The sequence below is a fragment of the Hordeum vulgare genome, unplaced genomic scaffold (assembly GCF_904849725.1).
Source record: "Hordeum vulgare subsp. vulgare unplaced genomic scaffold, MorexV3_pseudomolecules_assembly, whole genome shotgun sequence".
NCBI classification, from domain to species: domain Eukaryota; kingdom Viridiplantae; phylum Streptophyta; class Magnoliopsida; order Poales; family Poaceae; genus Hordeum; species Hordeum vulgare.
In genome coordinates, this window is record NW_025422567.1 from 41,276 (window position 1) to 67,745 (window position 26,470).

Genomic DNA, 26,470 nt, shown 5'->3' on the forward strand with positions numbered 1-26,470 from the left:
AAGTAAGTTTGTCCTTAGTCAAATCTTATACAATTTGATCAAGTATATAAAAAATAATATGCACATTTACAACAACAAAAATAAAATAATATGAAAATAATAATCAATGGTGAATCTACACATATTAATTTGTTATTGTAGATAATAATAAAAAATATTAATAACTTAGTTCAAAGTTATGAATTTTGACTTAAGAGAAAACTAACATGCAAAGTAAATTAAAACCGAGGGAGCATGTATATTGTCACATCAACATATCGGCTAGAAACTTCCACGCTCCTTTCGGTCTCCACTCTAAGAGGGAGTACAATAACGGGAAGGGGACTTTTGGAACCTGGTTGTATATACATATTATATGCAAAGAAAATATAGCAATTCAACAAAATGTTAAATTTTTTTGAAATAAACTTGACCTTTCATTATACTTGTGAGAACAGGTCCATAAAAAGAAAATTATATTTTGACTTCTTTTCAAAAAGATAATTTTTTAATCAAAATATAGTGTATTTTGTCTTTTTACCCAGATGTCAATGTTGACTTTTTTTCGTAAAAATTTATATACTAGTGCAAAACGAAGTCATGTTTAATATAAAGATACTTCAAAACTATTTAGATTTTTAATTAATTATTAAAAAATCACCATATAAGGTGCATGTACAACTAGAAACCAAAGTATATTTTCCTGCAACTACGTTCTTAAATCTGTACACACATACAGTTCGGTTAATTAAGATGTTGTGGACTGGTTAGTGGTCACACCCTAAGACCTAAGCGTTTTTTTTGGCGGGGAAGGCCTAAGAGCAACTCCAACGCGCCGACCCGAACGGACGCGTGTCCGCTTTTCGTTCGCTTGCCGATCCATTTCCGGTTTAATTTTTAGCCTGATTTGGGTCGGCGCGGACACAAAACGGGCGCGGACGACGCGCGCTTCCGCCATTCCCTGGCCCGCTACCCGGTGGTACATTGGTCGTTCTCCACCCCATCTAGTCCTCGCCTCGCCTCGCCCCAGTCCCCTCGCTGCTGTTGTCGCCGCCCAGTTCTGGCTGCATCCTCTTGTACCGCAACGCCTACCCCACGCCGTCGGCCGCAGCGCCGCCGGGGCACCGCAGCTTCCCCGACCGCAACCCGCCGTCACTGGTCAGCTTCTCGTCCACGCCCGCAAGCTGTTTCACGGGTTGCCTTAAGGTACAAAATGGGCTGCGCCGACGAGTTCTTTTTCCATAATGTTCTATGCGACTCCGACGATTCCTCATCCGACGATGAGGAGATGCTGCTCGCCGTGTTGGTCCATGACCACATTAACATGCATCGGCCGCTGTTCTGGGGCTCGATTCGGGGGCATGTTCTGGCTTTGAATCGCAACCGAGAGAGCGGCCATTTTCTTCTATGGGAGGACTACTTTGACACAAGCAATCCGCTCTTCAAACATCTGAAATTCCGGCTTCGTTTCCATATGGCTAGGCATGTTTGCAACCGGATTCGAGAGGGGGTGGTCGGATACGATAGGTACTTCGAGTGAAAAGAAGATGCCATTGGAAGGATTGACTTCTCATCTCACCAAAAATGCACTGCTGTCATCCGGATGTTTGCTTATGGAGTACTCGGTGATCTTATCAATGAATACGTCCGTATGAGTGAGTCTACATGCCAAGAATTGTTATACAGATTCTACAAGGCTGTGATTGCAGTGTTTGGTCATGATTATTTAAGAGAGCCGACATCTGCAGACATTCTGGCATTTCATCAAGGGAGAGATCATGGTGCTCTTTCGCGAGTTTAAACAGGGTGTTGCCGACCTCTCGCGGTTGAATTTCGGGATAATCTCCCTCATCCCGAAGGTGCCCCGGGCCTCGGATAGTGGGCAGTTCCGACCAATAACTGTCATCAATGTAATCTTCAGGATTTTAGCTAAAGGGCACACTAGTAGGGCGGCCCTTTTAGCGCCAAGAATTACCCATCCCAACCAGACGGCCTTTGTCAAAGGCCGTCTAATCGTGGATGGCCTTGGTCTAATAGGCCAAGGATTACCCATCCCACTGCTTTGAGAGCGGTCGCCACTCGCCTGACGTCCCCTTCGACGCCACTTCCACCATCACCTTCGAAGCCGGATTAGCTTCGCTACTTTGTTTCTTTATTTGGGGTTCCATGCGTTGTGCCCCGATCATGACGTTTTAGTCTGAGTTGTACTCTGCCACTAGGCGGCTGCCAGCCGGCCTATGTGCGTTTTAAACCTCGTATGCGTGTGTCATGCTGAATCGTGTGGTGTCTTGTATGCTTTGATCGAGGCTTTATAATATAAAACGGAGGAAAACCCTATTTTTGTAAAGTGGCAAATAACCAAATTCCTCCTCCTTCAACGTGGCGCGGTTGTTGATGCTCAGGTGATGACGCTCCCCCGGCCGTTCCCCCGGCCGAGCAGACTGACCGATCGAGCTCTTTGACGTCCACCTGCTGCCGGTCATGGCGATGAACGTACGTACGTATGGAACATTGGTGTTGCAACGTAGCCTGTGGGGCGATATATACCGCTGACGGCTGACCCAGCACGAAACTTAGGCATCAAGCATCGCACGCAAGATCCACCGGCACGACCATCACCTACGCATGCATGGGCATGGTAGTCGTAGCGTCGTACGTCACGGAATGGAAATGGAAATATATTAGTGATCTGAGATCTCAGATACGTGCTCCACGTCCACACACGGTGTCACCTCCTCAGCATCACAGGCAGATGAGAGCCAGAAGATAACTCATTGTCTCCACGTCCACATGCAGACGGCAGCAGCAGGAGAATATCCGCATCGGAAACGTGCCCGGCCCGCCTCGTGCCGGACGTCAGCCCCACCGCCGGCCGGCCCATTAGGGCAACTCTTGACTATAAATAGGGCAACCACGTCGTCTCCTCCCCTCCATTCTCGCAAACCTGTGATACTGCTCGACCTCCTCATCAACCGCCCAGCGACGATCGACCTCCATACAGCCGACGATCTCCGCCGTGCCGTGCCACGGTACTCTCTTAAATTTCCTTCCTTCTTCTGGCTTCTTTCGTGTGTCGTTGATGCATGCGTGTTCTGGTTTTCTCTAGACGCCTACTATATGGCGCCGCAGACGCCGGTTCCTAGGTACGACCATGTCAGGATTATTGTCGAAAAAGATGGACGGATCTATATCAGCAGCGACGACGACACTGAATAGCCGGTGATATTTCGACCTCTTGTCTTAATTCCTTTGCTATCTATTATGTTTCCCCGTACATACTCAGATGGCTACAACCTACAAGTAATCAACTAGTACTACATCTCTATATAAATTTCCATTGTTATGTTTTTATCCACTGAAATACATATGCTTCATATACATACTTGCAGTTATCCTATGCTACAATTTACAGTCAACTAGCTTATTTAGTTATGAAGTTGACCATGAGCGCTAGTTGATTAGCCCGTCTGTGTCTAATTGTCTCTAATCGGCTGGTTGTTTATTATCCTGTCGGCTGGTTGTTTAACAGGCGGGACCTACAGTTGAGATTACAGGAATATTCAGTGAGTATTTCCTTTACTTCTCTTTACATCGGGTGTGCTTTCCGTTCAATTTGGTCTCCTATATCCTCTTTGTCCTTTCAGTAATTCGAATATGTTTCTTCTGAAGATATGGAAACTTTCAACACAGCGCTGCTACGCACACGACATACCAACCTCTCTCTTGTGCCCACTCATCCTTTGTTGCCGATGGGTTGTATCTTGCCGACGCCGACCGGAACTGCCCGCAGAATTGTGGTCCTCTACAACCCCGACAAGCGTCCCAATCCTCGTCTTTTTCGGTCGCCGCTGTTGCTGCCAAAACCATGCTGCCATCGTCTCGGTCACCCCTTCGACCACGCATCTCATCAATGACTGTATCGCCTATTTACCTGTCCTCATGCCGTACCTGCTGATTTGAGGCCGAGGAGTGTTGTCGTGATTGCTTGTATATATCTTGGATTCTTGAACAAGTGGCGAGAAATCGACTTGTAACACATGTACTTGCTGTTTCTGTACTCCCTATTTGCGACATATGAACTGCTGGTGAAGCCATATGTACTCTGAAGCATGTGTGTGTGTGCGCGCGCATGCATGTGTGTAAATAATATGGCATCATGGAATATCTTCCACACTTCGTTTCAGTTGTCGTCTCTAGTCAGTGCTACTAGTAGTTGAATATGAGATTTCGTACCTTTTCATATATAATTCCTCAAACAAAAAGAAGATATTGAAGTACTTTGCAATAAATGAAGAAAACGAATTGTTCACACAACATTTGCAAATTAAGCAACCTCGATCAAGGAAGGAAGATTCCTGGAAAACTCCGTAGAGCTAGGGAAACGAAACTTAACCACCAAGATCCACGGAAGGAGAGGGTAACTCTTTCTCTGGTCAAGCTTCAAGGATTGTGCTCCACATCATCCACGCGGTTCGGCGTCATGGGAGAGCATGAGAGCGTCTAGGGATGGAAATGGGTACCCATTACCCACGAACCCTGCTGGTAAAAATCCTATTAGGGTAAGGGCATGGAACAAAAATTTATCCATTAATATGTAAATAGAAAAATCTGAAACCCTTCGGATAGAGCGGGTACGGATATGGATCATATAACCCGTACCTATATACCCATGCACCATATAAAATCTATGTAAACTAAAAAATTTCTCTACAATATACACTATGTCAATAATTTATGAATTAAAAGTGTATGCCTATGTGTTGTTGTTTGTGACTATATGATGTTGTTTTATAAGTATGTGTTGTAGTTATAATCTATCTTTGTAAACTATATGATACAATGCAGTTTATAACTATAAATTACTTAAATTGATGTTTTGTAAATATGGGTAATTTTACCAATGTTTAAGAAATCGGTAACTGGTAGTTGCTCGGTCGGTTTGGGAGTAGCGATTAATCGGTGAATCGACCTATTAACTGGATTAATTATTAGATTAAATAAAAACTTTCCAACTAATATCTAGATTTTTTATGTATTATACCATAATTCCAGGCACCTAGCTATGTAATATACCAAAATATTCTATTATAGGTATATAAAAAATAAACAAGAGGTAAAATTGATAATCGTTATACACCAAATATAGAAAATCTCAAAATGTAATCAATTAAGCATTTTAATTTATACATATACTTGCTAACATACATCACACAATGTACTACACATAACAACCAAAACCAACAGTTCCATCCACCCATCTACGAAATTGTAATTCGTAATTTTCTAATATATGAATATTGGATTCTCCACTAAGATCGAGGGGAAGATGGTAGTACCTTGCTGGCTGGTGACGCCAGTGAGGAAGAGATTGGCGAGCATCCCATGGGAGAGGATGGGGAGTGGACAAGGGGGTGGGGTCCAGGCAGGCGAGAAGAATGGCGGATCAACTAGATCTTGCAGGTGTAGTGTGGTGACTCGCACTAGTGAGGACACGACTAGCCACCAACCAGGTTAGGAGGGGATGAAAGGAGCATGAGGAAGCGGGAGGAGGGCCAAACCCTAGATATTTAGTAGCAAGAGGGGTGGGAAGGGTTATGTGCCAAAATTTTGGGATTCATTTGCCCATCAGTTAATGGGCTAGTAGTGATTAATCGGTCTGGCAACTGATTAATCGGTATGATAACTGATTAATCGTCTAACTGGCCAATTAATCGACGTGACAAGTGAACACGATGAATATGTGTTATTCGATTCGGTCACCCTAAGAGTAGCGATTAACTGGCAAGTTAACGGATTAATCGGACGAATTATTAAACAATGAATTTTACCCATGGGTATCCGTCTACCTTGTCGGGTAACAGGTATGGGGAAAATTGTATCCGTTGACGGGTATGGGTAAGGATTATGGATAGTATCAGACGGGGCGGGTAAGGGTATGGAAAGGCTCCATCCATACTCATACCTGCGGATGCCATCCCTAAGAGCGTCCCTCACAGGCAGCCGCACCATAATACATAATGAACAAAAGGAGATGACTACTTTACAAACTTGTTTTATGAGGATGCCCCTATATGCATTGTCCTCGAGTAGTTGAATTGGAGGATGGTATAAGCTATTTCTCTTGTAGAGTCAGTTTCCCAAGGTTGAGTAGTTGACCGTTTGTCTATAAAGATTCCTTTTTTATCCACTTTTAAGGATATCTTTTTTTTTTTCATAGTCACTACAAAAACGACATGCGTGACTTTGAGCATAAAAATAGGGTCGCGATAATGCACACTCGTGTGGGCGTTAAGGGGTCTTGCCACACGTTTTGTGTGGTATCTAAGAAAACCAGCCCACACGCCTACGTGTGGACCAAACAGATAATGTCCACACGTCCAGCCTCGTGTCTCGCGGTCCCTTCCAGATCCCTACATGTGGGAAAACAAGTAACCCCGACATGCCCGCACGTCCGGTGTCCTAGCCCACAGTCCCGCACGCCCGCAGATAATCAAGGGAAAGAACCTCAAGCCCAAGACAATCAAGACCATGAGACTGAAGGCCATGAGAGTGTCGACAACGAGGAAGAATCATTGTTTGGGGAGGAGCTATTTCATCAAGCTTGGTCACAGAAGAGGCCCCAAAGCGTGAGGAATGGAGCATACACGAAGGATGAGGACAAGTTGATTTGCGAAGTTTGGGTGGAAATTGGACAAAATCCCCAAAGCGGCTCCGAGCAAAAAGGTTCAACATTTTGAAAGAGGCTCCATGCTTTCTTCCATGAACATAGGAAGTTAATTTGATCCCTGCAAATTTAAGAACGGGTGATTTGTCACTTCAAAAGAGGTGGAGCTTAATCCAATAAGATTAAAAAAAATTGTGGCTTCTATAAACATCTCGTTGGTCGTCTCGATAGTGGCATTGGTGTCAAGGAATCGGTATGTTTCCATTCCCCTCTTTGTATGAGCATAACTTGTCCGTCTACGCAAGTGCATGTATTTCGTTGGTTTCATGTGATATGTAAGTGTTCCCAAGCTACGGAAACCTTCAAGGCCCTATATGCATGGGAGCAATCCATTTACCTTGACCCATTGTTGGATGAAAAACAAGGATTGAGAAAAGTGAAAGGAACAACATGCCAACCATAAATAAGGCTGGGGGGTGGGGGGCTCATCGATCTTTGACACAAGTGCAAAGAGGCAAAGGCGGACGACCAACTGCCAGGTACATCCAAAGTATGATGCGGCGACACCCATGTTGCAAGAAACTTAGAAGGGGTTCATAACCCAAAAGGAGGTGTAAACTGAGAAGAGTAAAGAGAAGAAGCGCCAAGAGAAATAGGAGGCCATGAAGAACTTCTTTGACCTTCAAAAAAAGAAGCTCGCGATCGATGAGGAAAATGTACGGTGAAAAGCCGAGAAAGTGGAGAACAAAAAAATTGAATCCAAATATTATTTTTAAAAGCAATGAACAACATTTGGAATTATACACAAAATTTGAAGATTTTAATTTTTAAAATTGTGAATTTATGGAAAAACATAAATATAAATAAAAGAAACAGAAGAAAGAAAAGAAAAAAGACTACAAAAAAATCCTAGGAGAACGAATAAAAATTAATAAAAGTAACCAGTAGGAAAAAACCTGTTCAAGAACCTTCCTAAGGTTCCCTAACTGAAAGAAAACCCTAAGCTAAAGCTAGCTAATGGGCCATCCCAGTACGTCGCTCGGTCGGTCGTTCCTATGTGTTTGATTGACTCACTGGTGCAGAGAGCGTCATATAGGAAATTTGAAAGAGTTCTTATTTTATGAGCAGAATTTGACTAGCGAGAAATATCGAAATCACTAATAAGGGGTATCCCTTGGAAAGGTCACTCTCATATTCCAGATTGTGACAAGTGGCTTACTGCATGTACGCCACATGTTGCAGCATGTGAGTTTTTTCCTTTTTAATAGATTTATTTATTCAAAATGTTTTACCTCTTAAAGGGCGTTTAAATCAAGAAGTGTTCACTGTTAGATTTCTCATATCATGTTTTTAAGAACTAGATCCGATATCAATGGATTTTAATGAACTTTCTTTCCATGAAAAAATAAGGAAAACCAAAATTAAAAAAGAAACCGAAAGCACGGGTTTTTCATATTTTTCCACGAGAAGCAAATCTTTGCCTCTCGTGAAACAAAAAAGGCGATATGATTTGCCTCTCTGAGATAGAAGCAAACAGGTGCCTCCACAAGAAACACATCTTTGGCTCTCCTAAAAGAAAAAAAGGCTTTTTTTTCTGAGAGACACAACATGCCTCTTGCAGAATCAAACATGTGCCTTCATAAAAAGAAAATATGTGCCTCTTGCAAAAACAAAGAAAAAACATGTTTTTTTTTCGTGTCTGTTGCAGAAGTAAATATGTTCCCCTCACGCAAGGATGAAAAACACGTTTGTTTTCTTCCCGTGTCTGTTGCGGAAGTAAATTTGTGCATCTACCGGAAGCAAGTAAACGTGTGTTTTCACGGCAAATTTGTTTTTCAGTTATCAGTATTTCAAAAACCTAGGGAAAAGCAGACAAAAACCTTAAAACCGGAAATACACATCTAAAACCTGAAGACGTGTATAGAAAAATAATTGCAAGAAAGCGTTTAACGCGCAACATGTGATGACAGCTAAGAGCGTGTCACAACCGACCAAAAATGACCCTTACGGGGGCTTTGCAAGGATTACCACTTGGTTAGTTGCTTGCTAGAAATATGCAAAGTCGACGCCGGAATGGTCACCTGCCATGTTAATTGCACGAGCCCAGGATCCATGGGCCCCAAGATCCAACAACGAGGGTAAAATACTTGTAGTCTTGACGATTCAATTTTATTGGACTGAGTAAATGTTGGACTGCAGGTGAAGGAAAGGATGCACGTCCAGGAGGAAATGGAAAGGTGAATTTCATCCTTCGTATCCCTTTCCTGAAACTGCCATGGTGACTTCGGGTGTTAGTTACCTTTGTAAATCTGCAGTGAAGACTGTTTTTGGTTTATTCCAACACGCACTTGCTTTAACATGCATTTTTTTGGCACATATGTATTTATGCTTCAGAATGTTTCTTAATCGAGGGACAAGATTGTTCTAGGTTAATCGGTCAATCCAAAATGCATGGCCTTCTCAGTATTTGCTTACTACTATTTGACTTCAGACATCGTCGAGCTATTCAAAGAAAGAGATGACAAATCGCAATAGAACAAAACAATCTAACCGGTGCAGATTTTTGCAACCTTAGTGCACATGTACCTTAGCATTAAAAATGTTTAAATAGTAGAATAATTTTGAAACTTTTTGTAACAAAATTTGTCATTGTCTAGTGTATTACTCACGTGTACAGTTCCGCAACAAAATGACTTGCATGGTATTGTTGGCAAAAAAGACAAAACTGCAACTACAAAATGTGTGAATAGTAAGGTTAATATAGGAGTGTCAGTTTTGTTTTTATCCGTTCACCCCAAGTCATTTTATTGTGAAATTTTACGCATGAGTAATACACTAGACAAGTGGTGTTGCGAAAAAGTTCCCAAAATCACTAGTGGGGACAGGGCCTTTAGTCCCGGTTCACCAACCGGGACTAAAGGGGCGGGACTAAAGGCCTAACCTTTAGTCCCGGCCCTGTTCCAAGCCGGGACCAAAGGTGCTCCACGTGGCCGCCTCGGAGGGAGTACCTTTAGTCCCGGTTCTACTTACGAACCGGGACTAAAGGATCCGTTTGTTTTTTTTGTTTTTTTGACCCGAACAGGTATATTTTTTTTATTTTTTTTCAAATTTTATTTTTGAATATTTTTTATGTTTTATTCCAATTTTCTAATCTTTGAATTATTTGACAATTTAATCTCTAATCACCCATCCTCACTGCTCTAGCATGGATCACTCATTTCAAGTCGTCTAACTTTCCGGTCGATCACTCATCCTTTCACTGCTTCAGCCTGAGCACGCTTAACTTTCTGGTTCTATCACCCTAGTTGCCAAGTGTGCACTTGTTGTTTTCCTGAAAATAGTAAGCTATCAATCCTAAACAACTTGGGTCTTGATGTCATGTCACATGATTTAATTTTTTGAATTACAAACAATTATTAAAATAAACTTAATAAGTAACAATAATAGTGAATTTCAATGAAAACAACCTAATATTTTTAAATAAAATTATTTTTCTTTTTTTTGAAAAAAACTTCTTTTTGAAATAACTTTTTTTCCATTTGGAATTTTGAGCATGTGAGAAAACTTCACCGGGCAAGCCCGGGTGAAATCGAGTACCAATTTTTTCTAGTTTTTTTTATATATTAATATTTTTTGGACGTCGTATGCAAAAGTTATGGTCGTTTCTTTTTTTCCTTTTTTTGCAAAAACGGTCAAAATTCATATCTCAAAATTTCTATACCGACTAGACACTAAAACCTAACAACATCTCAAAGGATTTTATTTTTTGAAGGTTTTATCATTTTTGTTTATTTTTTGAAGATTTTATCATTTTTTTTTATTTTCTACAAAACTCAAAGTATCAAGGTTTCAGACGAAAACCCATCTGCTACAAAGGCATTTTTTTAAAATTAATTGAACTATAGATTTTTTTTGTGCATTAAATATGCACCATACTACAACATGTTAAAATCTACAGAAAGAACTAACTAAAAATAATAAAAAACAACAATTAAAAGACTAAAACAACTATATAAGCAAAACAATATTTCTTTAATTAAAATCCTAATTTAAATTATTCTAAAAGTAACCAAATAAATCTTACTGTGACAACAATCTAACACATGAGTGGGAGCAAAAAGAATTAAATTAAAAACTATTTCTAAACTCAAGTTATTCAAAAACTGGGTTTGAAGCAAATTTAAACAAATTCAAATTTGAACCATTCAAATTTGAAAACTAATGGCACAAACAGAAACTAGACAAAATTTTGAATCTAATGCAAAAAGAATCAATCAAAAACATCAAATATCCTAAAAGATATAAGCAATTTAAAACAGAAACTACGAACAAGAATTTAAAAATAGAAAAAAAAACTGAACACCTTTAGTCCCGGTTCGTGTCACGAACCGGGACTAAAGGTCTACCCTTTAGTCCCGGTTCAAGACACTAACCGGGACTAAATCCTCCAAACCCTTTAGTCCCGGTTCGAGACACGAACCGGGACTAAAGTCCAAGACACGAACCGGGACTAAATCCTCCAAACCCTTTAGTCCCGGTTCGAGACACGAACCGGGACGAAAGGTCCCATTTGAACCGGGACTAATGCCCGACCGGCGCCTTTGCCGCTCGAACCAGGACTCATACTAACATTAGTCCCGGTTCGTAAAGGAACCGGGACTAATGTGTTTTTCGAGCTGGGATGAAAGCCCTTATTTCTACTAGTGAATATTTGACCTTTTTTACTATTTTTATTTGTTTGCAACTCGGGTGCATGTGCACCAATGTTGACCATGGTATTTTCGCTAACCCACTTATACACGGATGTATGTAGACACATTTTAGAGCGTAGGTTCACCGATTTTGCTCGATATTTAGGCCATCGTAGAACCTCTAAAACGTCTTATATTTAGAAACGGAGGGGGTATATAATTATTAGAACATGTTTTTATTGAATGACATCTAATGTAATGTGTATAAGCTACTTTTTGGCAGATGCAAGGCCTTTCAGAATTGGAGCATCAAGATATTAGACAAAGATTTCAATCAGCAAGGCATCTCTTTGTTTCTTCCATGTTGAATTGATGTTCTTAATATGAACATAAAGTGCATGAGTCCACATAGACGTCGTCATGCCAAAACTTTCATGCAACCCAGGCCACTCTTATTGTTCATGCATATTGTGGTATTATGAGGTTGTGTCAAGGTGTGTGTATGTTGTGTGTTGTCTTCATGCTAAAAACATTAGTGTCCTTGACGTTGAACCTACCCTGCATTTATGTCATAGATTCATCATGATCACCTCCACTTCTCATTATCACCGCTTGGACATTCAATTCTGTGAACAAATAGCCCACTGTGAAACCACAAACACACCGAATAGCTAGCTACCACCACTTTGTGGCGACCCAATGTTGATAATACGTCGAAAACTGCCTCAAACCATGGGACCTTGTAGATGGAAACATTTCGAAAAAGATGCCCCCAATAGACAGCAAATATTTAGGCGCCGCCATCATCACATCTGAGAAGACCTAGATCAAGGCTTTCTCTGGAGCATCTCAGATAGGAAGGCGACAACTGCAATCCTGATGCCTCCAAGAAGGTAACGGCTCCTGCAAGCACAACTGAAAGTGCAATCGTGCCCTTAACCATATTTTGATGTTGATGAAAATATTCATACAAGGGACTAATCATATTTGTCAAGTATATCTCAGGTTTTAGTCCCCAAGGATTGATGTTTGGATCATGACTAGTAAATATACAATGCTCAAGAACAGAGAAACAAGACAAATAGCTTAGGCTTTTTCGGTTTGCTCACCGCACTATTAATAGGGGATCCTTGTTTCTTGTGAAAGACTTGCTCAAAACCCATATATATTCCTTTTCTCTCTTTTCTACACCTACATCCCAGTCCTAGTATCACCACCATTTCATCCATGAATTCTTGCCTAGGCTTGGTCTTTTTAGTCTTTGTCTCGCCTAACGACTAGTAGTCACCGGACGTCTGGTAACTCACTAATCACCGAACTTCCGTCCTACACCAAAAATACGGTAATAACCGGTCTATCCTTACAAAGCCGAAATGTCGAATCTTCGGTCCCCAATGGACGTTCGGTCTCCCGTGTCATCAGATGACCGGCCCCGTCCGAGAAATCCGGTCAACAGAAACAAATTGATGGATTTCCGGTACTCACTGTACTTACGATACCTCTCGAGGCACCGAACAACCGACAATAACCGAACACCCGACAAAACACTGTATGTGCCTATATTCACTCTTAACTGATCCGTTTGCATTTACTAGTGGCGGACGACCGGCCAATCTTTCGGCCGTCCAATCTATGTTTTGGCGTCAGATGTTTTTATTCACTCGACGTCCTATAACTTCTTATATAAGTTGCTCCAACAACCACTTTTGCACTCCCACTATAAATACCCTTGTACCAATCCGTAAGAGGGCTATCCAATACATTGAGAAGATCCTCAAGAACCCTAGTCCTCCCACACTCTTGTTCTCACACCAAATCCCAGATCTCTAGTGCATTTGTGAGGATTCTTTGTTGATCCAATCAAAAGATAGATTTTCTCCTTCTCCCTCCTTTGACCACATAAATTTGTGATAAGAGAAAGTCTTGAGTGTTTTCCCTTTATCTTGTTACGCTTGGAGACTGAAGACCCCAAGATTGTAGGTGTTCTTCGGTGAGGAATCAACCATTAAAATTGCCCCCGAAAGTTTGTGAAGGGTTAGAGATCACCTCAAGGTCTACAACTAGTGATTGAGAAACGCCTTCATGTGGTGTGTTGTCTCAGGGTGTTACTAGGGTGAGCCTTTGTGGCATTTGTGTTATTTGCTGGTAACATCCACCTCTCTAACGAAGAGTAGTTTTTCTCCAAAGAAATGAACATCGGAAGACATTGTCCTCACTCGGAGTTGTGTTTATCCCTAACCCTAGCTCCCTACTTGTGTTTATTTGTCCCTTAGCCTTTACTTACATTATATTGTGCTTGTTTATCTTAATACTTGTTGTATTTGTTCACTTTGCTTAACACTGGAATAATTGTTGGAATTGTTAGGCTCACTTTCATATTCTGCAATATTGCCTAAAATTGCTAAGTAATTGTACCTAATCACCCCTCCACCTCCCTCTAGGGCCATCTTGATCCTTTCAACAACCATTCTCAGCTCCAATGGGAGCAACGCTATGTCACTACTCCACCGACAGAGAGGAATTGCACATGACACCATCCTGCCTAAACCAGCACACCACAAACGAAGTCGAAGCTGTCGAGGTGACCATTGAGTTGATCCAACAGAAAATGGTATTTCCCACCGAGTGCCAAAAAATCAACACGTCCTACCATATGAATGGAATATACTTTGAACAACTCTTCTTTAGAGCGTGTTTCCTGAACACATGCACCAAAACCCTTCTTGTGGTTTGAATCATAATAGTTCGTTATTTTCACTTCAACTATTTTTTGTTTCTCACGAACAACTCAATATATAAACTTTGACTAGTAGAAATTCAAGATTTTTGGTTGGTCCATCCAGTTGTTTTTTGCGAAATAATTTCAGCTGACATCAATAAAGGTAACATTAGGCGGTTTTAGAGAAAACACATTATATCCTGTCAGCTTGGTTAATACCAAGAAAAACACAATTATGAGGAAACATTCTCCTCATATTCATACCCTAGACTCATCTTCACCCTTCTCTCTCTCCATCCATAGCTATCGAACCCTACTGCTGCTTCACCACCACCTAGCCCTCCTTTCCGCGACATGTTTCACTGATCCGCTTTGCAGACCCTCAACTGACAACTTTCACGGATCCCCATTATTGCTAGCCTAATTAAGCCTTTGTACTGCCAACAGTGAGCCCTCTTTGCCCTCCCTCGACACGGACTTCAATAGATATTCATGCCGGCCACCATCCATATGGCCCACCATCGACAGGGGTGGCTTCTTCGTCGTGGACAACTCTGTTTGCGGTAGAGGCCAAGAGATTCCTTATGGTTTCTGGAGGACTTGACCCCGTCAATGATGTCACCTCTTCTCCCCCTAGCCGATCCCCGAGGCCGCTCGAAAGGGGTGGCCCGCAAATCACGGACACCGAGGTTGTGCACGAGAAAAGCCTCTCGCAGTCGCCACCCTCCCGTAGTGTAGTATAATGCCGTGTTGCTCACGTTTGTGTCGATGGTTTTATTTTTTGTTATGTTTTGTTAAGAAAATTTTGCTAGCGGTAGTTAGATTCAACTAACTGAAATGGATCCGCTTTGGATTGGATTAGTTAGGTTTAGGTTGATTAGGTGCTTAGTTTATTTAGCTACAAGTTAAGTACATGCTATTTATTTGTTAATTTGAGTGTGGTCACTTGTGCCTATGTTAATTTAAATGTGGTCATGCCTATGTCCACTGTTTATATATTTTCTTCTGCTCCATCTCACCTTATATATACTTAATTTTTTTCTTTCACTACTCCATCAAGGGTTGAAAAGAAACATATCACTACCTTTTACTAACCTTTCTTGTCCTGGTAATGACGCAATAGCAAGTTGATGTTTTACCAGCCAGATAAGTTGGGACTTCATTCTCAACTTGGTTAGGAGTTTTTATAATTTGATAATGATTTAAAATATAAATTACTAACCATGCTACGAATAATTTTCCCATTTATTCTTCTGATAAACATTGGCTTGCTCTTGCACGACATATGGTTCCCTTTCATAAGCCGTCCGTGAGAAACACCCCAAATTATTATGTGTTATGCCTTGTTCGCATGCTTTTATTGCATCAAGGAAGGCATTGTGATTTCGTGATGCAGGCACAATATTTGCGGTTTGCCTGCTTTTTGCACTAGATTCATTTACAACCTAGTCACATGCAATAATTATTCGTGATTTCAGAGTTAATCAGTGAAAGGCAGCCCTTTTGAAGATTGACTCTTCATGTTGTTATTTTTTTCGAGAATGGAGCCTACAAGTTGTTAAACTTATTCGTACATCCAAAGGCCAAAGAGCAAGCGAAGGTGGGAGGCTGGAAGCTGGAGCTCCATCAGGCTTCGCCCCGGCATGCCACTGGGTAGCAGCAGCTCCCTTAATCTAATCTACTTGCAACTGCAATTTAATTTAATTAATCTAATCTACAAGTGTACAAGTGTACGTACCCTAGTAAAAGAGATCAAGAATAAAACAATAAATACTCTCGTACTCTAGTACATATTTGATCCTGCCAGCTTAGCAGTGATTCGGGCTGATCCATCTACATCTACAACTACAAACCACGAGTGAAGCTTCCTTATTCCTCTCTTAAGAAGCAGATCCAATTGGAACTTCCGATCAATCGGCATGTCCACTGGTTAGCTAGTGTGGAGAGTGACATCCACTGGCCGCCGCACCTCTGTGCCTTTCTCTGTTAATTTCTTTCGCCGCCCCCTCGATCGTGAGACGATCGATCGGCTGGTTTCCGGATTCGAAGCTGCAACGCTACTCCTACACAGCCGGTATGTAATTATGCATACACCATCGACTCGATCGCGAGCATTAGTTACATATAAGTACATTCGTGAGGGGAGTGTGCCTTTTGTTATCCGTATGAAAATTCACGTGTCTACTGTGCAATGTACATTTGTGCAATTCTAGATTACAGTCACTTGTGGGTACTTCAGGCGACTGAGAATTAGCAAATTCACGGACGAAATCCTGCATTTATCATACATGATAATGTACTGTTATCTATACATTCGCATTTGTGTGGATCCTTTTGGTTTATTACTCCTGATCATGTGTCTGAAACAAAGCCGCGGAAATTTATCCAATTCCAGGTAGTGCAGTGGAGACCAGAGTATCAAGAGGAGAAGATCATTTAGTATGGCTGCAGGGCCGCTGGTGCTATGGAACCACCGGTCGATGCAGATCCTGGTCCTCCTCAGCCTCGGGCTCCAGCTCGTCCTCTTCGTCTTTGCCGGGATCCGCCGGCGTCAGACGCTCCCTGTGCGGAGGTTCCTCCTGTGGCTAGCGTACCTCATAGCCGACTCCACCGCCGTGTACTCCGTCGGCCACCTGTCGTTTGGCAGCGCCGTGCGTGAGAACCAGCTCGTCGCGTTCTGGGCGCCGTTCCTGCTGCTCCACCTCGGCGGCCCGGACAACATCACCGCCTATGCGCTCCAGGACAACCAGCTCTGGCTCCGACACCTCACCGTCCTGATCGTGCAGGTACTAGGAGCGGGCTACGTCCTCAAGAAGCACATCGCCGTCGCCGGCGGCCAGGATGGGAAGCTGCTCCTGATCGCCTCCATTTTGATGTTCGTCGTCGGCTTCGTCAAGTACGCGGAGAGGACGTGGGCGCTCAAGTGCAGCACCCTGGAGAGCATCGCCGCCTCCGTCAATACGCAGCCGGCCGCCATCCACAACCATAACCACCCTCAGGACATAGCCACGGACGAGGAGTTCCACCTGCGACGAGCCCACTCGCTGTTCCATATCTGCAAGCGCGCCATGGTCGACTCCTCGGTGGTCGAGGAGGACTCCATGGACGGCCAAGAAGAGGTCACCAGCAAGCTGATACAAGGCGTCGAGCTGTGGACGCTGATGGAGATCGAGCTCTCCCTCATGTACGACATCCTCTACACCAAGGCGGCAGTGGTGCACACCTTCCGCGGCTACCTAATCCGCTTCATCTCTCCGCTCGCCGTCACCACTTCGCTTCTGCTGTTCCGGTTCACCCCCAAGGATGGCTACATCAGATCCGATGTGGCCATCACCTACATCCTGCTGGGTGGCGCCGTGTTCATGGAGACGATGTCGCTCCTGAACGCGCTGGCATCGTCTTGGACGTTCGCGTTCCTGAGCACCACCAACTGGCACTGGCTTCGGTACACGGCCCTGTGTAACAAGAGATGGGACAAGCTACGCCGCGCCGTCGTGTGGCTTCACGATCTTGTCAAGGGAAGAATTGCCGGTAACAGCAGGTACAAGTCAAGAAGGTGGTCATACACCATCGGGCAGTACAACTTGCTGCACTTCTGCACGCGCCCCGCCGACACGCTCTTCACCAGCCCCCTGCTCGGGAGGTTGGCGAGGGCACTGGCACCCGACGAGTGGTGGAACCGGAAGCACTACTCGGCGACAGTCGAGATGTCTGCTGAGATCAAGTTCCGTATCGCTATCTACATGAGGCGGCTGTACAGCAAAGGGAAGTTCAACATGGGCATGCTGAGGAAGAAATGGGGCCAGAACCCGCTCAAGAGCCGTGGGCTTTACCAGAAAGGCATCCTCAAGGACTCCCTCGGCGTCGAGTTCCAGGAGGGCATCATCATCTGGCACATTGCCACCGAGGTCTTCCTCACAAGGAGCGAGAGAGCCAAGGCCATGGACGCCGAGCCTAAGGTGCACGCCATTAGGGTCATGTCCGACTACATGATGTTCCTCCTGGTGGAACGTCCCTACATGCTGCCGGGCCAGCCCCAGAAAAAGTTGTACCAGCGGACTTGCGAGAGGCTGGTCACCAGGCGATCGGCTGATCCTAGGTACCCGAGCCGTGCACGCGTCTTCAAGGATCTGTTCCGTGTGCGCGATGCCCCACACTCCAGCATTTCTAGGGTTGCCGAGAGAGAGGAGCTCGCCAACAACCTGTACAATGAATACGAGGATAAGGAGTACAGCCACCTTGCTCCTCGTCTCACTCACATGGCGGGACTTGCCAAGGAGCTGCTGGAGAAGGAGAAGGATGGCACCATAGACTCCTTGGAGCTTGTCCTTGATGTGTGGATGGACATTCTCGTCTATGCCAGCAACAAGTGCAGCAGGGAGTCCCATGCCCAGAAGCTCAACAGTGGTGGCGAGCTGACCACCATCTTGTGGCTCATGGCAGAGTACATCTACCAAGCATCGGTTGCCCAAAGAGATGATGTAGTATAATTCATTAATGTCGTGCATGTAAGCATGTTACCATCATGTGTAAGGAACATGGATGTAACCCGCGCGCATCCTGGAAGCGTCTCGCCACCGTGCCACCCCTGTCACCGTCCTCTCCCCTCAGTGGTGGCGAAGACCGGTTCTCTCAGACGGGCAGGTGTCGGCCCCTCATCGTCGTGGCTCAAGCTGGACGGCGACGGTGGAGGCCCTCATCGTTGACAAAGAGATGGCCTTGGCACAGATCAATCTGGTGGCAGATCTCCTCTGCGGTGTGGTTGGGGTAAGTCGATAGGCCACGGGTAGTTCCGGGGCTGGGGTCGAATGTAGTCAGGCTCTCAACCCAGGGGTCGATGAAGTGCACATCTGGGCAATGACAAGGTGGCTGCAACGGTGGATCATTCATCTTGTAAATTTAGTACTGTGGTATATACAACTTGCTAAATAAAGTCAATGCTTTTATAGTAGCATCTATATACATGGCTTCTGTCTTTCACTCTTCCTTCTCAGCTCGTATGAATAGATCACTACAGACTTTTGTTGTTGTAAAGAACGCTTCTTGAATAAAATGCTCAATCAATTGCTTTTGTAGAGAGACAAGTGTACTCTGCATTCAGATCTGGGTTGATGCTTGAGACCATATTTTTATCTACCTATCGGCCTCCCCTCTGATCCCAAATTTTGTATTGTGCAGCTAGCTACCATAGGATTTCGAAGAAGCCCTCGCCAACTAGTTTCTTCCCTTGACACGGGCTGATCACCAGCCCATGTTAATCGCACGAGCCCACGATCGATTGGACCGGCCTCAAGCCTCCTCTGCAAAATCGCCAAAAAATATTCTATTATTAATCTTTAGCACGTAGGCAGCCCAGCCCCAGAAAACCGTCGCACATCCAAATCGCACCAGCCCAGAGAACTGACCGCGGCACCCCACGCGCACGGGACGCATTCGCAGGCCGCCGCCGCCGCCCCATGACGCACGGCTTGCCAGCGGACCCTAGCCGGCAGGTTGGACGGCACCGGGAGAGGGAGACTGGGCCACCGCTGCCGGAAGGAAGAGGCCATGTCCAGAACCACAGATTGTTATATACCCCAAGATCCAACAACGAGGGTAAAGTACTTGTAATCTTGACGATTCAACTTTATTGGCCTGAGTAAATGTTGCAATGCAGGTGAAGGAATCGATGCACGTTCCGGAGGAAAATGGAACGGTGAATTTCATCCTTAGTATATATCCTTGTCCTGAAACTGCAATGGTGACTTGGGAGTGCTCGTTACCTTTGTATCCAAACTGCACTTGCTTTCACATGCAATTTTGTCTTTGAACGTATTGTGCTTTGGAGTGTTGCTTATGGTTGTTAATCTGAGGTCAAGATTGTTCTAGGTTAATCCAAAGTGCATGGCATTCTCAGCATTTTCTTACTGCTATTTTGAATTCAGACATCGACAAGCTATTCAAAGAAAGATGTGTCAACTTACAACACAAGGAAAGTTTGTTGGATCATAATCAACGACAAGGTTAGAACAAAACAATCTACTAGCTTACCCAATGCCATCTACTGTATATAATATTAGAGCGTCTTTTTAGTTTTTACTGACTGACATGTAATGTAATGGATACAAGCTATTTTTTGATAGATGGCATGCCGTTTCGGAATCGGAGCATCTAAATATTAGAGGAAGTTATCAATTAGCAAGGTATCTCTTTGTCTATTCCATGTTGAATTTATCTTATTCATGCACTCTTGGATTGGATGAGCATAAAGTGCATGAATCCACATCAATGTCGTCATGACAAAAAAATTATGCACCTCGGGCCACTCTTATTGTTCATGCATTATGGTGTATGCGAGTATTCTTGAAGTTGAGCCTACCCTGCATTTATGTCCTACATTCGTCATTGCTGGACCACCTTCGCCTGCCATCGTCACTGCTTGGATCTTTGGTTCTGGCAACAAATGCCCAGTGTGAAACCACAAAAAGAACAGAGAGCTAACTACCGCAACTTTGCTGCGACACAACAATCTTGAAAATCCCATCGACAACCACCTCCATCCAAGGACCCTTCTAGCCGGAAGAATTTCAAAAAAAACGATGCCCTCGATAGGCTACAATTTGTTGGGCACCGCCATCGTCACATCTGAGAAGACCCAATCAAAGCTTTCCCCCAAAGCATCTTGGCCAGGAAGGGGGAAACTGCAATCCTGATTCTTCTAGGAATGTAACGGCTCCTGCATGTAGAACCATTCTCGGCTCCAATGGGAGCCACACTGTGTCCCCACTCCACCTACAGGTAGAAGTTGCACATGTCTCCATCCTGCCTAGACCACCACGTCACCGGAGAAGCCGCCACCGTCGAGATGGCCATTGAGTTGATCCGACTGGGAGTTGAATTTACCATTAAGTGCCAAAAAAAATCAACACGCGGGCTGGCATCTGAATGTAATATATTTTGACATGAACTGCCATAGAACATCATGCAATCAACTCTTCTTTAGAGTGGGTTTCCTGAACACATATTCACCGACACCCTTCTTGTGTTGTGAATCGTAATAGCTCACTATTTTCACTTCATAGAAAATTATCTTTTTTGTTTCTCGCAAATAACTCAACATGTAAAATTTGACTAGTAGAATCCCATCTAGTTGTTTTTCGGGAAAATAATTTCAGCCCACATCAGTAAAGGCCACAAATGCTAATTTTAGAGAAACCACATGCAGAAATTACTTAGGTCCTTTCTTCTATGCAACCGCCTTGAACAATACCAAGAAAAGAAACGAAATTATGAGAAAACATACTCCTCATATTCAAACACTAGCCTCATCTTTACCCTTCTCTTTCGTTATCTGCCGCTATCAAACCCTAGCGTTGCTGCTTCACCACTGGTCCACTTTGCACCGCCCTCCACCAAAAATGTGCACTGATCCCCAATCATCGCCAGCCAAAGCATTCGTGCCGCCGCCACCTGACCCCCTCTCCCCGCCCATGACATGGCCTCCACTGACCCCTCACACCGTCTATCATCCATGGAGCCCACCATCGGCAAGATGGCTTCCTCGTCGTGGATGAGACTACTTGGTGGACGAAGCCGATAGATTCTGTATGCTATCCCAAGGACTAGAACCTGTCGTTGTTGTCGCCTCGTATCCCCCCTAGGCGATTCCCTAGGCCACTCGGAGGGCATGGCCGCTGAATCTTCGACCCCGACACCGCACAAGAAAAAGGCCTCCCAAGATCGCCATCCTCCCACAACGAGGTATAGTTCCACGCGGTACCAACCTTGGCGATGAGGATTTTATTTGTTTGCTAGATTTTTGGTATGCTTAGTTATGCTAATTTTCTATGACCGGTTAGGTTCAACTAATTGCAATGGTTCCATCTTGGATTAGATTTGTTAGGTTTAGGTTGATTAGGTGCTTAAATTTATTTAGCTATAGGTTAACTATGATAATTATTTATTAATTTGAGCGTAGTCACTCATGCCTGTGTTAATTTGAATGAGGTCATGCCAAAGTCCACTATCTACATCTCTCATCTTTTGTTCCCTCTCACCTCATATATACATAAAATTCTTCTTTCTCTACTCCATCAACCTTTGAAAAGCAAAATATCACTATCTTTTACCAATCTCCATTGTCCTGCTAATGATGCAATAGCAAGTTGATGTTTTACCAGCCAGATAAGTTGGGACTTCATTGTCAACTTGGTTAGAATTTTTTCATATCTTTATTACTATTTTAAAATAAAAATAGCTAATCATGCTATGAATAAAGTTCCATTATTCTTCTCATAAACATCACCTTGCTCTTGCACTGCATGTGGTTAGCTTTCATAAGCCGTCCGGGAGAAGTACCACAGAATTCTTATAAGTGTGATGCCTTATTTATTCACATGATTTTCTTGCATCAACAAAGACGGCGTGCCACAGGCATAATACTTGCAGTTTGCCTGATGTTCATCCTGGATTCGTTTATAACCTAGTCATGTGTAATAATCATTCTTGATATAGGGCTGACCAGTAAAAGACTAAAAGGCAGAGCTTTTGAAGGCTGACTCTTCAGGTTGTTATTATTCATATATATGTACTACAAAAGGCCAAAGAGCAATCAAGCTCTTTACCCTGCAAAAGAAATGTGGAAATTGTAGCTCCCATCGCCGGCCGGAAACTTCGGCAACCCCATTGCTGCCGCCATTGTTTCTGTGTGCGAGTGCAGCAAGAAATAGTCAAAGTTTGGGCCCTGTGATGGTTTGTAGGTACACTTGCAGAGAGAAAAGTTTGGGTAGCATCTCCTTAATCTAATCTACTTGCAACTGCAACTTTAGTCTAATCTGCAAGTGTACGTACCCGGCCTAGTAAAAAAATTGAGAATAAAATAAATAAATAAATACGGACTACTAGTGATCCCCATTAGTACATACTTGATCCTGCCAGCTTAGCACTGAGTTCGGTCAGATCCATCTACATCTACAACTATAAACCACGAACGAAGCTTCCTTATCCCTTTCTTAAGAAGCAGATCAAACTGAAACTTGTGGTAGACTTTGGATGTCGATCCACACTGGTTAGCTAGTGTGGAGTGACATCCGCTGGCCACTGCACCTATGTGCTTTTCTCCGTTAGTTTCCTTCGCCCCTCCCTCGTCTCAAGATCGGCTGGGTTTCTGAATTCGGAGCTGCAACCTAACTCGCACACAGCCGGTATGTAATTATGCATACACCATCGCTTGTCAATTGCAGTCGATCGCGAGCATTAGTTACATATAAGTACATTTGTGAGGGGAGTGTGCCTTTTGCTATGCGTATGAAAATTCACATGTCTACTGTGTGCACTGTACATTTTGTGCAATTCTAGATTACAATCACTTGTGAGTACTTCAGGCGACTGAGTATTAGCAAATTCACGGACGAAATCCTGCATTTATCATACATGATAATGTACTGTTATCTATACATTCCTTTTGGTTTATTACTCCTGATCATGTGCCTGAAACAAAGCCGCGGAAATTCATCCAATTCCAGGCAGTGCAGTGGAGACCAGAGTGTCAAGAGGAGAAGATCAATTAGTATGGCTGCAGGGCCGCTGGTGCTATGGAACCACCGGTCGATGCAGATCCTGGTCCTCCTCAGCCTTGGGCTCCAGCTCGTCCTCTTCGTCTTTGCCGGGATCCGCCGGCGTCAGACGCTCCCCGTGCGGAGGTTCCTCCTGTGGCTAGCGTACCTCATAGCCGACTCCACCGCCGTGTACGCCGTCGGCCACCTGTCATTTGGCAGCGCCGTGCGTGAGAACCAGCTCGTCGCGTTCTGGGCGCCGTTCCTGCTGCTCCACCTCGGCGGCCCGGACAACATCACCGCCTATGCGCTCCAGGACAACCAGCTCTGGCTCCGACACCTCACCATCCTCATCGTGCAGGTCCTCGGAGCGGGCTACGTCCTCAAGAAGCACATCACCGTCGCCCGCGGCCAGGACGGGAAGCTGCTCCTGATCGCCTCCATTTTGATGTTCGCCCTCGGCTTGGTCAAGTACGGGGAGAGGACGTGGGCGCTCAAGTGCAGCACCCTGGAGAGCATCGGCGCCTCCGTCAAGACCCAGCCGCCCGCCATCCACAACCATAACCATCCTCAGGACATAGCCACGGAGGGGGAGTTCCACCTGCGACGAGCCCACTCGCTGTTCCACATCTGCAAGCGCGCCATCGGCGACTCCTCAGTGGTCGAGGAGGATTCCGTGGAGATCACCGTGCATTTCGGTACAGCAGTACAGGGCGTGGAGCTGTGGACGCTGATGGAGATCGAGCTTTCCCTCATGTACGACGTCCTCTACACCAAGGCAGCCGTCATCCACACCTTCTTCGGCTACCTGGTCCGCTTCGTCGGGCCTCTTAGCGCCATCACCTCGATGCTGCTGTTCCAGTTCACCTCCAAGGACGGCTACGACAGAGCCGACGTCGCCATCACCTACGTCCTGCTGGGCGGCGCCGTGTTCATGGAGACGGCGTCGCTCCTGAACGCGTTGGCGTCATCCTGGACCTTTGCGTTCCTGAGCACTACCAGGTGGAGCTGGCTTCGGTACACCACCCTGTGCAACGAGAGATGGGACAGGCTCCGGCGCGCCGTCGTGTGGCTTCGTAATCTTGTCAAGGGACGAGTTGGCGGTGACAGTAGGTACAAGTCAAGAAGGTGGTCATACACCATCGGGCAGTACAACTTGCTGCATTTCTGCACGCGCCCCGCCGACATGCCGCTCGGTAGGCTGGCCAAGGCAATGGGACTCGACGAGTGGTGGAACCGGAAGCACTACTCGGGGACCGTCGAGATGTCTGGTGAGATCAAGTTCCGTATCGCTCTCTACATGAAGCGGTTGTACAGCAAGGGGAGGTTCAGCACGGGCATGCTAAGGAAGAAGTGGGGCGAGGATCCGCTGGAGAGCCGTGGGCTTTACCACAAAGGCATCCTCAAGGACTCCCTCGGCTTCGAGTTCCAGGAGGGCATCATCATCTGGCACATCGCCACCGAGATCTTCCTTGCCAAAAGCAAGAGAGCCAAGGCAGTGGATGCTGCGCCTGAGGTGCATTTTATTAGGATGATGTCCGACTATATGATGTTCCTATTAGTGGATCGTCCCTACATGCTGCCAGGACAGCCCCAAAAGAAGTTGTACCGGCGGACCTGCGAGAGGCTGGTCACCATGCGATCGGCTGATCCTAGGTACCCGAGTCGTGCACGCATCACGGATCTGTTCTGTGTGTATGATGGCCCAAACTCTAGCACTTCCAGGGTCGCGGAGAGAGTGGAGCTTGCAAACAACTTGTACGATGAGTACCAAGATCGAGAGTATGGCGAAGTTGCTCCTCGCCTCATTCACATGGCTCAACTTGCCAAAGAGCTACTGGAGAAGGAGAGGGATGGCACGACCGACTCTTTGAAGCTTGTCCTGGAAGTGTGGATGGACATTCTTATTTACGCGAGCCACAAGTGCAGCAGGGAGTCCCACGCCCAGAAGCTCAATAGTGGTGGCGAGTTGACAACCATCGTGTGGCTTATGGCAGAACACATATACCTAGCGTCGGCCCCAGAAAGAGATGATGTAATATAATGTTTCTGATAACAATTGCATCCTACTTCATGTATTTATTTATTTTTTGAGAATCCTACTTCATGTATTTATATTGTTTGTGCATAAGTTACATATAGTTATAAAAAAGGGTATTCAACAATGTGAGAGTGAGGGTCAGACTACACATGGACGTACATGGGCCGCCCAGTGCTCACTTAATTAGCCTTTGTGGACATCCGTGGGACTAGCCTCCTCACCAGTAAATTTTGAAATAGTTTTAGTACAGGCTCTTCAGTGAGGAAATACACTTTGATTTCTGGTTGTATTTCATCGCGAGGGCCAAATTTCACGTGGACATGCGCCGCCCAGTGTCTACTTAAAAGCCCACTTAAGGTGTGTTTGGTTGCTGTCATGGGTTGGAATATCACGGGTCGGACCCGTTCCTAGTCCTCGCTCCTGCGTTTGGTTTACCAACTGGAACAGAACCCACTCATTCCATTTTAGAAATATTTCACTCAGATCCGGAACGTGCTAGTACCACAAAATTGACGGAATCACACGGAAAGGCTCGTCTCGCGCAACTCGTCTCCTCCTTCCCCAGCTGCGCCGCTCGAGCTCCTCCTTCCCCAGCTGCGCCGCTCGAGCTCCTCCTTCCCCAGCTACGCCGCCGGCCCCCTCCCTCTCTGCTGCGGCGCTGCGCCGCCAACCCCCTCCCTCTCTGCTGCCGCGCTGCGCTGCCGGCCCTCTCCCTCCCTCTCTGCTGCATCGCCGCGCCGTCGGCCCCTTCCCTCTCTGCTGCCGCGCCGCCGGCCCCCTCCCTCTCTGCTGCCGCGCCACGCCGCCGGCCCTCTCCCTCCCTCTCTGTTGCGTCGCCGCCTC

At 45.1% G+C, this 26,470-nt stretch overlaps 2 protein-coding genes and 1 long non-coding RNA gene across 3 annotated transcripts; all 3 read left to right on the forward strand.

Annotated features, from left to right (window-relative positions):
• The first annotated feature begins 2,916 nt into the window (after window positions 1-2,916).
• On the forward strand, window positions 2,917-4,140 carry LOC123420246. The gene is made up of 4 exons (XR_006618923.1): window positions 2,917-3,008; window positions 3,086-3,198; window positions 3,509-3,542; window positions 3,649-4,140. It is a non-coding gene; the product is annotated as an uncharacterized LOC123420246 (long non-coding RNA).
• An 11,711-nt stretch (window positions 4,141-15,851) lies between these two features.
• LOC123420241 lies at window positions 15,852-19,011 on the forward strand. The gene is made up of 2 exons (XM_045107307.1): window positions 15,852-16,127; window positions 16,449-19,011. Exon 2 carries the CDS (start codon window positions 16,495-16,497, stop codon window positions 18,541-18,543), a length of 2,049 nt encoding a protein of 682 aa, XP_044963242.1. The 5' UTR covers window positions 15,852-16,127; window positions 16,449-16,494; the 3' UTR covers window positions 18,544-19,011.
• Window positions 19,012-23,060: 4,049 nt separating this feature from the next.
• On the forward strand, window positions 23,061-25,680 carry LOC123420245. Its single transcript, XM_045107309.1, has 2 exons — window positions 23,061-23,235; window positions 23,557-25,680. Exon 2 carries the CDS (start codon window positions 23,603-23,605, stop codon window positions 25,628-25,630), a length of 2,028 nt encoding a protein of 675 aa, XP_044963244.1. The 5' UTR covers window positions 23,061-23,235; window positions 23,557-23,602; the 3' UTR covers window positions 25,631-25,680.
• The last annotated feature ends 790 nt before the right edge of the window (window positions 25,681-26,470 follow it).

Bases quoted from the DNA above. Each gene is read 5' to 3' on its own strand.
- LOC123420245 (XM_045107309.1), top strand. From the start codon at position 23,603: ATGGCTGCAGGGCCGCTGGTGCTATGGAACCACCGGTCGATGCAGATC.
- LOC123420241 (XM_045107307.1), top strand. From the start codon at position 16,495: ATGGCTGCAGGGCCGCTGGTGCTATGGAACCACCGGTCGATGCAGATC.